At 42.4% G+C, this 12,951-nt stretch overlaps 1 protein-coding gene across 3 annotated transcripts; it reads left to right on the top strand.

Moving 5' to 3' along the window:
• The first annotated feature begins 750 nt into the window (after positions 1-750).
• LOC147632952 (uncharacterized) lies at positions 751-6,992 on the top strand. Of its 3 annotated transcripts, none has more exons than XM_086805947.1 (5): positions 751-1,824; positions 2,474-2,792; positions 3,184-4,397; positions 5,334-5,385; positions 5,457-6,992. In XM_086805947.1, the coding sequence occupies exons 2-5, from the start codon at positions 2,568-2,570 to the stop codon at positions 6,765-6,767; spliced, it is 2,802 nt and encodes a 933-aa protein (XP_086662073.1). In that variant the 5' UTR covers positions 751-1,824; positions 2,474-2,567; the 3' UTR covers positions 6,768-6,992. The 3 variants fall into 3 exon arrangements, with proteins under 3 accessions (XP_086662073.1, XP_086662074.1, XP_086662075.1); XM_086805948.1 differs by having other exon boundaries at positions 833-1,777; XM_086805949.1 differs by lacking the exon at positions 751-1,824 and having other exon boundaries at positions 2,453-2,792.
• The last annotated feature ends 5,959 nt before the right edge of the window (positions 6,993-12,951 follow it).

Below are 12,951 nucleotides of genomic sequence, written 5' to 3'. Positions count from 1 at the left end.
ATATGGAATAATCCTACCCATGGGATGGGCTTGGAGTTGGACATGCTAAATTGTATGTCCAACTCCACAGGGGTGTGGATGGGCCTTGATATTGGGTACATAAAAGTTGGATATAGAATACTCATGCCCATGTGGCATGCAATATTGCATGTCTATCCACGGGCGGTGTGGATGCCCGGGCCATGATAATGGGTAGGCATTGTTATGTACCCAAGGAGAGAGCGGGTGCATACTAGAAGCTAACCTATATTGCGCCCTATGAATCACAATGCTTTGGTCATTGTATCTTTTTAGCAGTGACAAATATGCAATTTAATCTATAACTTTGCTTTGGTGGCTTCAAACTCCATACTTGTTTCACTTTTTCAGCAACATTATGCATTAGTCAATTTTCAAGGGGAGGGTGATCACCCAAGTTGTGGTGAGTGTGGACGTAGGTACCTTTGTCTTTTGAATGAAGCCCATGGCAAGAATGAGAGGCTCGGGGATGGGACAACCGTGTCTCGAACTGACCTATCTTGCACCCTCTAGAGAGATCTTGCTTTTCGAAATCACTTTATTGCCTTGGCATTGAGCTATCTAGTTTTTTTAAAAGAAAAGGAAAAAGAATATATACATTTTTTTGAGCACAAAGTTTTGTTTTTTTATTTTTATTTCGCGAAGTAGGGACACATACATGGGGTGAGGGGACCGCACTTGCGATTGCTCTCCCCCGCACTTCTTAAAGGTGTGAAGGAGAGAGTGTTCGTCGTGCTTTGCCCAAAAAAGAAGAAGAAACTTTGTGTGAAGAAAAAAATGTGTATTAATCTGTTTCTTAGCACAAAGTTGAAATTGTAGGTCATTCATCAAAGACCTTTTCTTGAAGTGGGTAGGTTAGAGGCCACTAATTAAAGCAAGGGGAGGATTTAAGTTTATGTAAATCAAAGATCACAAGCGAGCAGGTGATTGGCAGTAGTGGTAGGGACAAAGTCTTATATAATGTCCACAATCTCAGGCCAATGGGGAGGAGGATAAACATTCGTGGGCAACAACGATATTTGAGAAAAGGAAAAAGAACCCCCCTCAAAAAAAAAAAACAAAAAAAACAGAAAAGAACCAGAGGCGGTGGAACGTCGTATTTTTCCCCTTTTTTTTTTGGGTTGAACCCTGAAGATCGATGGAGGGCCTCTGCACAGGTTGAAGCTTTGTTATCTGCCTCTCTCTTAGGGTTTCGCCTTCATTTTCCTTTTCTTTTGGATAACGAGAGCTGTGACGACGAAGCGCTGGAGTATGGAGGATCTGCAGGAGTCTCTGTCAGATTACTGACAGAGAAGCTAACTGAGCTGACATTTATGGGGTTTTCGATAGAGAAGCTCTAACAGAATCTCAGCGGGGGAGATTTTCCAGGAGAAGCTTAAATTTTGAAAGGGGATTTTCTGACACAGAACTGCTCAGAAAGTGGACGTCATCTGACAGAGAAGGCCAGAGCAGATTTCGTCATGTGGCAGATAAGCTCGAAAAGGGAGGATTTTTAGAGTTTTTGACAAAGAAGCTCAGAAAGGCGAGATTTGCAGGATTCCTGTCAGAGAGAACCTCAGAAGGGGAAGAATTGTGTTAAGTTCGCAAAGATCTCCACACAATCTCCGGAAAGGAGAGGTTTCCAAGTTTCTGACAGAGAAGCTCAAAAATCGAATATGTCTAGGTTTCTACACAGGAAGGGAAACTGGTTTTTTTTGCCCTAGAAAGGGTGGATTTTGTGGTGTGTCGAAGAAGGGGTAATTCTTTGGCATCAGTGAAGGTTAATACTGCTGTACAAGCTCAAAAGCTGTTACGTTTGTAGATCTGGTTTGCTTTCTTGCCCTTTTTGTACCCGAGCTGTGCTGCTTGTAAAGGCCAGAAGAAGAAGGGGTGTGTGTGTGTGCGCGTTTGTGTGTATGATTGCTACAGACAAAAAGAGAGAGGAAGGTGCGTATGTGGGTGTGCACGCACATGACTGAGTTGCTGGTACAGGCCAGAAGAGGGTGGGCATGTGTGTGTGTGATATTTGTTGCAGGCAAGGTGTCTTTTGAGAGAGAGAGAGAGAGAGAGAGACGTGTATGTAATTGATGAGACAAGACAGGAAGATGTGCATATGGGTTACACGTGCATGTTCACATGTGTGCAGCTACAGTTCTTGTTACTCGCCAGAAGAGGGAGTGGGTGTGTGTGCGTGGCTTGTTGCAGGCAAGGTTTTTTTTTGAGAGAGATGATGACGACACTGATGATAGTAGTAATGTTCATAGAGGCCAATTATGGCAGTTGGGACCAAAACAGCACTGCAAAATCATTGTCTGTGGGATCTAATTAAATGTGTGTGAGTGAAAATTCTCCCATGATCAAGAAGTGGTCTCGGAAGTGCTGTGCTGATGTCCTCAAATACGAGAGAGAGAGAGAGAGAGAGAGAGAGAGAGAGAGAGAGAGAGAGAGAGAGAGTCTGAACAGCATGCCATTACAGGACATCATTCTGCATCCTTCTGCTCGGAAGCTGAGTTATTCAGGAGAGCCTTTTGATAACTCACTAAAAGTCTGATTCTTAGAGCTTTCAAGTCATGAAAGGCGCTAAAGGAGATGGCATGAAGCAAAATCAAACGAAAGGGGCTTCAGCAGCTGGCGAGACGGGACCTCTCTTTCCCAGACTTCATGTCAATGAGACTGAGAAAGCAGGGCCAAGGGCACCACCTCGAAACAAAATGGCCCTTTATGAACAATTCACTGTTCCCTCTCACCGATTTGTGCAACCAAGTCGACCATCTACCCCATACCAACCACAGGAGGTGAGCTCAGATTCCTTGAAATGTTTGTATTTCGAGAGTTAAATTATTTCAGGTTTGCGGGTTCGAACCGTAGACCTATGCATTGATTCTTTGAAAAGTTGATGATTATGAAGCTCTGAACACCCAAGCAAAGCATGCAGTTGTTAGCAACTTATGATTCTAGAATCTTCAATCAATAGGATTGGGCATGCAAACAAAGCCATTGGGCACGGGACATCATTGATTGTTGGGAAACATTGCCTGTTAAAGCCCATGAACTACCTGCCATTCGTCAAATTTCTGACAGGTGTTGGATGGATGAGTAAATGTAAAGGTCCTTAGGGTTCCAATATTTTCGATGCATTTTTTCAAAGCAAAATCATAATTGGTTGTTGTTGGCTGTTTGCTACAGTATGGGTCAAATGAATACCGGTATCCATATCTTCCCTACTATATTTCCTCTTCGGTGCCATATGCCAACACAAACCATGGAATCCACATGAATGCTCAGCCATCTTATGGCATAAGTAGCGGTGGCACGAGCAGTGGTGGTGCTGTAGTGAATGATGAAGAGTCAGACAGAGTTCCCAGGCCACAGTCAGTGGAGAAATCAGCTTTCTCTGGAGTTTCAAGAGTGGTGACAAAGGGTGGTGGAGGCAGGACTTTGAGAAGCATTCCAGAACAGAAAGCAAAGGATGCTACTGATCTTAATCTCCCAACACTGTCTTCGTGCAGAGTTCATGATAAAGAATCTCAAAAAGTGTTCTATGTGATGCCAGGGGGTCCTCAGAAACATCATGACAAATTTGAAATGGTCAAGCCAATTGCTAGCATGGAAAGGCCAAGCATCACAGACATCACGGATAGCCTGCTAGAAGCTTTGAGTACGGTGGAGGCGGGGTTGGAATGTCCAGCTTCCGAGGGCCAATGTTGTGGTCCTTTAAGAGTTGAGAGCAGTGGAGAAGTCAACGGGACCACACATGTGACTGAAGAACAGCTGAAGCGAGCTGCTCCTGAAAGTGCAGGTGAAGAAGTTCTCGATGAACAGAATGAGGGTGGTTCACTTATGTTGCCAGGGGAATCCTGTCAGCAATCAGTATTCATTGATGCAGGATGCCCGCCTGAGTCTAGGGTTGTGTGTCAAGGCTTGCCATCACATGTTAATGGCACTGCAGAAATTGGAGCGTCCAGTGAGTGTAGGGTGTCTGGAGAATGCACGATCATGACAGGAGAAGAGCAAAGCCCTTTGCCTTCTGGAAGTCTTCCTGTCAATGAGTCACATACTACTTTCACAAAAGAAGAGAATCCGGGAACTTCTCATTTACACAACGTTATACAGAAAAGTTGTCCTACAGATGGTGAAAAAGGAAATGTCAATGCAGGCAGGTGTTCAGCTGATAGTGGTGTTAGAAATAGTGGTGAAAGCACTGGGGAGTCTAAAAATTATCAGAATGGCAACAGTGAAGTGTCGGAATCATCTCAACATGGAACTGGAAAGGGAGGTGGCTCTGATGATTCAGCCTTATCTGTTCTAGTTTCAGTCTCTACACAGGCGATAAGGCCGAAGGATGTGATACGTGCAGTTGGACAACAGCAGTTTTGGAAAGCTCGCAAAGCATTACTTCGGTGAGGCCTTCAATAATACTCTCAAGCATTGCTTTACAGTTTTTTTGAACCACACTTAGGGCTAGTCTAAATTTGAAGATCAGGTGGCCCATCATTGCACTGCAGCATTAAGCCACCCATCTGTTGCTGCCACCTAGCTTCACTCGTGTGCTTTGCTTCGCCTCAGCAGCAACGCGCCTGGTGCTTCCCTTGATAGCCACCTGCTTCACCGCCTTTGCTACACAGCATCACCTGCAGCCTCTTCGCATGGTCAAGATGGTCAACAGCACCGTAGTGACCGAAGGACAAGAGGGGTCCAACAACAAAGTGCCAGGTGTCCCCATAAAAGAGGGAGGTGCTAGTAAGGTTGTAAACCATTCAAGTGAGTGCTAACAAATACCTAGTGTCCTAGCACAATAACTCCTAACACCTACATACAGTTCCACTACTAATGTGAATATCTCCTACAGACTTGTGGGCTAATTTCAGTACATGTGGTACTAGAGGGTGGAAACATGTGGTACTAGAGGGTGGAACTGAGACCTACCAGGGAATTGAGGGAGGAAACGAAATATAGTCATCCTAGGATAAGACCCTCTCTTGTTTTGCCAAGTTAATTTCAAAGTTTGACAGAGAAGAAGAGGTGAAGCCCGCAAGGATTTGCAGAAACAAATCTAAAACGGAACACCATGTTGCCCCCATGCAGGGCACAATGGACAGGGACAGTAAATAAACATGAGAACTAGAAGCATGGGAATGAGGAGAGGACTCGGTGGAAGACAGGATTGGCTGGGAAGTGGTGGGCGGGTAGAATAGTGTGGACACAAGGAATTTTATGCTACATATTTCAATGGAAAACAACTAAGTCAATTTAGTATTAAATATAGCACAATAAGGTCTCAAGGTTCAGATTATGCCCTTTGACACGTTGCATGGCTGCTTCTGTATGTATTGCAGGCAACAACGGATCTTCTCAGATCAAGTTTTTCAACTGCACAAACTCATCAAGGTCAGGAAATTTCTTTTCTTTGACTCTGTTTTTGGTACGGTTTCTTCTAATACTGCACTATGCTCCAACAGGTTCAGCAATTACTGGCGGAAACCCCAGGTACACTGATTGATGAAGAAATGCAGTTAGGGGCAATGGAGGAGTGTGGTGATGCTCCCCCTCATTGCAATCTTTCCGAGAGAGCAAACTATTCTGGTGACAAAGCTCATAAGACTGGTTTTTCATTGGAGGAGGGAAGTAAGGGTCAGTCACTTGAGGCAGGGGCTCAGCGAGGGATCACCACTTGTAATCCTGGGTGGCCCCAACCTGTTGGCAATGATGGTGTAGGATCAAGCCCATTCACGCCAGCATTTAGTCCTGGTGGAGTGAGTGCATGGGGTTATCCAAGTTTTGGCTTGGGGCAATGGATGGGTCCAATGGGTGCACAAGGTGGGCCTTTCACCTATCAGCCTTTTGCTGGAACTTTCGCACCAGGATCATCATTTTGTGGGCCATATGGATCAGCAATGCTAGGGCCAATATCACCAATGGTTCCTTTTGGGATTCCTTATTGCGATCGAAGGCATGAGCTCCTAGCGGAAATGAGCTCAAACCATGGGCCTGCTTCTGTTTCTAATCACCAAGAGGTTCCTGCTGTGGGCAACAATCCTAGTCACATGCCCAATAATCTATCAGGAGCATGGTATTTCTTGCAGCATAATCATCTGAATCACAACCAAAAAGATGTTTCGACAGGCTCAGGAGCATCAATCAACAACCAGTGTCCAGCAACAGTACACAGCATGAAAACATCTTCTGTTCCTGGGATTCAATATCAATGGGGCATGAACAGTCATACAGGCCCATTGAGTACCAATGATAGTCCTTTACATCAAAGTGAGAATTCATCACCATCTATTGCCACCAGATTAAACTGTAACGCTTCTGCTTGTACGCCATCTACTCCTGCTTTAAAAAAAGCTGGCCATAGTTATCAGGATGAGGAAGGCTTAGCCCAGCATCTAGATTTGTCTGGTACATATGGGTCTTGTAATGTTAATCACTGTGAAAATGATAGGTCAGTAGGGAGAGAGGAGGCAGATATGAGAGCACCAAGGCGGTCTAAAGGTCAGAAGGAAGGTGGTCGAGTATCCGTTAGCAGTGGATTATTGGAACAAGAAATGAACATTGATCATTCACCCCCAGATTATACTGGAAATGCCCTGGATCTTTTCCCGCTAGTGCCATCTTTGACTCCAGATGGTTGGAATGGGGCAAAACCAGCAAGACAAGTTGAAGAGTGGCAAGGACGGGTCATCAAGGCTGTCCCTCGTCCAGCAGTAGCTGCGTCTCAGTCAGCAGCCGGGATTTTGTTGTCCCTACAACGAGAGCGTCAGCAGTAGGCTTGGTGGTGTGCGTAAAGGTGTGTTTGATGCTTGTTTATCCTATTTGCCTTATCATTGTAAAGAACTCATCATGTAGTTGTACAGCAAGCACACAGGACCATGTCCAGTTTGTCCTGTTCTCTTACAGTTTTGAGAAGCATCTGCAAATGGTTTGTTGAAGGGTTTTTTGAGTGCTGGTCTGGTGTTCGACTTTTTGAGATTTGGAAAGAACCTTTTCTTGCTCTTCTTGATCCTTTTGTTGCTTTGTCTGACAGGGCATGATGAAATCATTGTTTTTTCTTGTGTACACATTAGTCCTTCAAATGGTTGCAGTACATTACTGATAGAGAAGCACACTATCATGTTAATTTTTTCTTCCCCCAGCACATGGCCAATAGTGTTGTGAAACAGTACTTTTTTCTGCTATGGCAATGCACGAATGACTCTTTTATGGGACTTTTAATTTTGTTGATACTTAAATTGTATGATGGAAAAAACATCGTTCTTTTTTGTTGTGATAATGTATGAATGACTCTTTTTGGGGCTTCTAATTTTGTCGATACTTAAATTGTTTGTTGCAAAATGCCTTCTGGTTTTGCGTGCGTGCTAAATCCAATGTCCTTGTTGCAAAGGTGTATGAAGTATTTCTTACACAATTGTGTATCTGCTTATAAGAGCACGCAAATAAAAATGCACATGGAATGAGGAATGCAAGAACGTGTCCACTCCTCAAGTCCGATCGACAACAGTCCTGCAATAGGGGAAAAGCTTCAACCAACAAGCTGACATCTTACATGTTACATCTATGTATCAAATGAGGATTGTGAAGAATTCAGATTAATACTTCCATTCTACTCCATACCCTTTTTTATCTAGATATTTATTTGATAATTTTAGGGAGTTTTCCTATATTTTTTTCACTATTTTTATAGCCTATTCTAGGCATTTATATTAGTCATGGACATTTGTCCTTCAATGCTATTGGTCAACTGCTCGACATAAGATGTATATAAGGCCTTCATATTTCATTTCGACATTCATTCAATTTCAGTCTCTAGCTTGGCTGTCTACTCTCTCGTGTGATTTCTATTTGCTTCCGCTTCACATTCACATAGTCTTACATAGTATTAGAGCTTGTTCTGCTCTTGGGTCCCATCTCGGATTCGCTCTTGCTCGATATTGATTGCGCGTTGATGCTCGGCATCGTTCAGGGGTGTAACTATTTGGCCCTCCTAGCTCTATTTCACATGATGGAACACATGCTCAAACCCATGGATAGGTTGATGAAAGCATGGAAACATGGATCATGAAGTTGGCTAAGGAAAAGGCACCAATTTTGGTCAAAAAGTAGAGAAGTAAAAAGTCAAACTTAGTGGACCACAAGCCAAGGGCACCATTGAAAAGAGGAGATTGAGCTAGATCAAAAAGCTAAAAGCCGCTTTTTCAAAAAGTAGCTCTAGGACCAAAAAGCAAGACCCTGAAGCTAGAAAGGCAATAAATCAAGGACTTTAGCAAAAGATGAGCAATATTTTATTATTATTAAAATATTAAAGCAAAAAGAGAAAAGCAAAGCATAAAGTATAGGTTTTGGCAAAAAGCAAGGCTTCCCCAAGGTAGAAAAGAAGCATGAACCTCTCTCTTCTCCTCATTCATGGAAGCTTGGAGATTATCCTCACCTTCATCATCATCAAGTGTGTGAACAAGGTGATCATTATCAACATTATCTTCCTCTACTCGTTGCTGCTGCCCAGCTTTGCGGCCGCCATCGTCCATAGCCACCAGCACTGCTAGCATTTTTCTCCTGATCCACAGCAGGGGGATTGGCAATCGGGCACTCATGTTCGCCATTTGGGTGTTTGCTTTTTTGAGAAGCTTCTTGAGGATTTTCCTGAGGATTGGGTATTGAGTTCACTTGGATTTAGACTTGGATTTGGATTTGGAACTTGGACTTGGACTTGGATTTGGATTTGGATTTGGACTTGAAACTGAGACTTGGATTTGGACTTGGATTTGGATATTGGATTTGGTACTAGTCTAGTGAGAGATTCTTATGGGTCATCCTCATGGTGTGCTCAGGCAGAGATCTCGTGCCCCGACAATGACTTTGACTTGGTATTTTACATCGGCATATTTGTTTGCTTTTGTATTCATTGTTGTATTGATCTTGACCAACGTGCTCGTGGATTGTTCCTGAATAAATTCTTGAAAGGTCCTCTCCCTGCTAAGTGTGGTGTATTGTGCAAAGTTCCCTAGCCTCTTTTTCTCTCTCCCCCTCTCTCTATATCTCTATCTCTTGGATACGTGGTTGAGTTTGTCATGGCACACCTCGTTGGGCTTATAGTGGTATCAGAGTAGGATTTCTCTTGAAGAAACTTTCTTGGGGTGACAGAGCCATGTCAAGAGCAGAGGAAGACCAAGGACCTAATGAAGGGAAAAACTGTGAGACCAATACAAGACTTCAGGATGGGACCCAAGGCTGTCAATCTATTTCTCATGAAACCGTAGCGAACTACATGTCAACACGCTACAAGAGGTCTCGGATAGAATGACGGTATGACATGCTCTCTTCCCATGAATATATGAATTGGAAAGTCTAGTCAAAGAGACTATTTAATCTTATCATCTTTTTTAGATTTTAAAAAGCACGCCTATTCCATTGATTCCATTTTGCCATTTGGTAGTGAATCCATTCATTCATCGGGTCCATGCACGATACACGAACTTTGTGTCGAGTTTTTCAACCATGGTTACGTGCACACAAAAGGAACATTCATATGTTCTATCTGTTGAGATGTTAAGATCAACATGAGATGACACTCACGAGGTGCCTGCACCATTCGACATTTACATCACTGGCGGGTTTGGTAGTTGGCATCGACATATCTTCGCCGCCAGAGATTCTACAGCTAGACTACACTGACTAGTCTACACCTACCCACTCCACTTAGCGTGTTCACATTATGGACCGCTTGTATATACTGTATTATGCGTGTTAGTCACTTTATCTTATTTGTAGACCTCTTTTGTTGTGTAAAGAAGAAGAAGAATTTTCATCCTCTCACCTTGTGTGTTCTTTTCTAGGGTTTGTGTGAGTGTGTGTGTGCTTGCAAGAGCTCAAGCTCTCTTCTCCCATGCATCTTTTCATGGTAACAGAGCCTGGTTCATGCTAAGGGCTGACCGACAAGCAAGAGAAGCACAGGAAGTGGTACAAGGGTAAGAGCTTTATCTACTTTTCCCCCTTTGTGTTGGCTACTACACCCTTGTTGGGAGCTCTTCGGGAGGCACCAGCAAACGAACTCCGATTGAGTATCTTTCTTCGTAGGAGCAGAGCTACAGAGCAACTATATCATTTGTTGAACATAATTTTTCGGGCCAAAAACACGTTTCAGGTGCGTCTCGACCTCCGTTTTTCAGTTCGCAGGTGTTCACACGGGCACTGCGGGTAAGTTTTGATTCTCTGCAGAACTCTGTTTTTGGAACTGCAGGAAGGGCAATTGGTTGTGCAGACACTGTATGTACTAAGGTCTCAAAGTTACCATTGGGTGTATTTATGCAAATTGAGGTCACTAATTGTGACAGTTTGGGTGCAGTATAGTACCACTACAGAGAATACAACAGTTTGTGCAGGTCAAACAAGAGTGCTGATTTTGGTAAATTTGTGTTGCAGACAAGATGTTGAATGATGGAATAAATCAGATTGTTGTTGCAGAGAAGCTTGACAAGAACAACTTCCATGCTTGGAGGTTTAGATTGACAAATTTCTTGATGGGAAAAGGTTACTTGGACTGGAGGCACCAAAGATACTAGAGATTAATCCAAATGTAAAATAATTTAAGGATTAGAATTAAGGAGCAAGGAAAGTCGTGTGTATTGGCTTTCTATTAGTATACAGGACACCATGATTGGGCATATACAGGATGCCAAGTCACCTAAGGAGGCATGGGACACCTTGGTGAAGTATGAAACTAACACCAAGGCATGAAAGATTTAGTTGAAGAATGAGCTTCATACTGTGAGAAGAAAAATATTTCTATGAATGCTTATACCTTGAAGATCAAGGGCATTGTGGAATACCTTGCATCAATTGGTGTTTCTGTTGATGATGATGATAAGGTGAAAGTGTGTTTACGTGGTCTCGGGCCACAATATAAGGCTTTCAAGACGTTTATTCAGATTCAGGAGATCATTTCTAATTTCACAGATTTAGTGTCAATGCTAATCATTGAAGAGAGGATTTGGGTGAAGATCAACAGTCTTCACAAAACAAAAACAATTCAGAGCAGTAGCCTTCTACACAAGTGTAGGTAGAGGACAAGGTAGAGGTCGTGGATGTGGCCAAGGTGGTGGTCGAACAGGTAATCATAAGTATGGTCAGCAGAGCAGCAACAGTCCCAAGATTCTTAATAACATCCTAACAACATGCGATTAGATAACCACATTGGGTGTTGAACCCAACACTTCTAGTGCAAGCACCAATGCACAACTGATGCTAGGGGTTCCATACTTGAATAATACAAGAGTCAGTTTTACAGTTTGGAGAAGTAAAAGTCAAGCATGGAAGAAAGAAACCTTACAAATTGTAGACTGATGCTAGTAATTAATTCAATTGAAATGTTTTCTTAAGGTCTAGAATCATACAATCATTGTTTAGCCTATCCTTTTTGCGCCAGTGTCATCTGCGAGGGTTTTGGCCCATTATCTAGGATCATGGGTTTCTCGAACCAGCACTGCCTGGGACTCTTCTGATTGGAGCTTCACAAACACAAGGCTACACTCCTAAGAGAGTGTCGGCCACAACCACCGCCCCTCCTTTCTCATTAAGCCATGATCATCAGCTTATTGGACCTCACATGTGGTTCACCATGTGGGATACCTTAGCTCTATCCCGTCCCTGAGGAGTCACTTCAAAATGGGCATGAACGCTTCGACAGACCCAGCATCCCCAACCTACAAGACACCAAACATGATCCTCCCACTAACTCAAGCTCTCCACAAGACATGCTCCACTGCTATCAACCACCTTTCCACAAATTTTTAGGATTTTTCTTGATTAATGGACACATTGGAGGTGCAATCGTGAGAAGTTAAATTTGAATCTCCTTGTGTGGATATAATAAATTTACTCCTAGTGTAAGATTTATAGATTGAAGGTGTGAAAAGCAATCATAGAAGCAATGATAGGTATATGGAAGTATTAGGAACAACAATAACAAATATCTTAGCCATTCAAATTTTTCTATGATTTTTGCCTATTCGTTTCCCACTTGACCATTCATATTCCCCCTTAGCTTTTCATCTTTCATAAGTCATTTGCATGTGCTCTATCTACCATTATTGCATGTCATCAAAACAGAACGCTTCCATGCTTTTATGGTAAGTATAGTTATAAAGTTTAAGATTCCATGCTTTTATGGTAAGTTTAAGATTCCATGCTTTTATAAATGACATAGTTGTAAATTTTATAGTTATAAAGTTTAAGATTCCATGCTTTTATAAATGACATAGTTGTAAATTTTACACACGGGCAAGTGACTAAGGTGTGTCCCATGAAAACAGATTGAAGCTAAGTCTAGTATGAGATAGGTGATAATATACCATGCAAAGTAGTAATGTTTCCACTCACAAGCTAAAGAAGAATGGACGTTACAGTGGCCACTTTTGAAGAAAAGGAGAAAGAAAATCTAAAACTAAAGGGTGTAACACAATCTAGATGTGGATCTTATGTAGTTCCATAGCATTGCCTCAAAGTTCATGTATGGGCATTTCATAAATGCAAGTAACATCAGCAAGATTTGTTTTGGGAATTGGATTTGTGATTTGACCTCATAAAAACTATCAACATGTGACACTAGCATGCAATAAGTTAATTCAATACTCCAACCAAGTAGTAATCGTCTCAAGATAATGAAATGCACCCAAAAACAAAAACCAAAAGACACGTATCAAGTAGTGAGAGAATGAATTTAATGGTTGAATAATAAAATGCACTGCTCGATAATTCACATATAAGACCTTTCTTTCATTAACACACACCATTGATTTAGACCTTGTTTTTTTTCTTTCAAATATCAAGATCATTCAAGGGATTGAAACTATTTTTCTCTTGGCGTGAAGGTGTAAATTCATGTAATTTCAGTAAGGTGGGGGTGAGGGTAAGGTTACCACTCAGACAAGATCCCAAGAGGGTTTGGTCTTTGTTTCA

This window comes from Cibotium barometz, chromosome 12 (assembly GCF_041138505.1).
Source record: "Cibotium barometz isolate CiBa-2024 chromosome 12, ASM4113850v1, whole genome shotgun sequence".
Lineage (NCBI taxonomy): Eukaryota > Viridiplantae > Streptophyta > Polypodiopsida > Cyatheales > Cibotiaceae > Cibotium > Cibotium barometz.
This window is presented reverse-complemented; position numbering and strand designations above follow the sequence as displayed.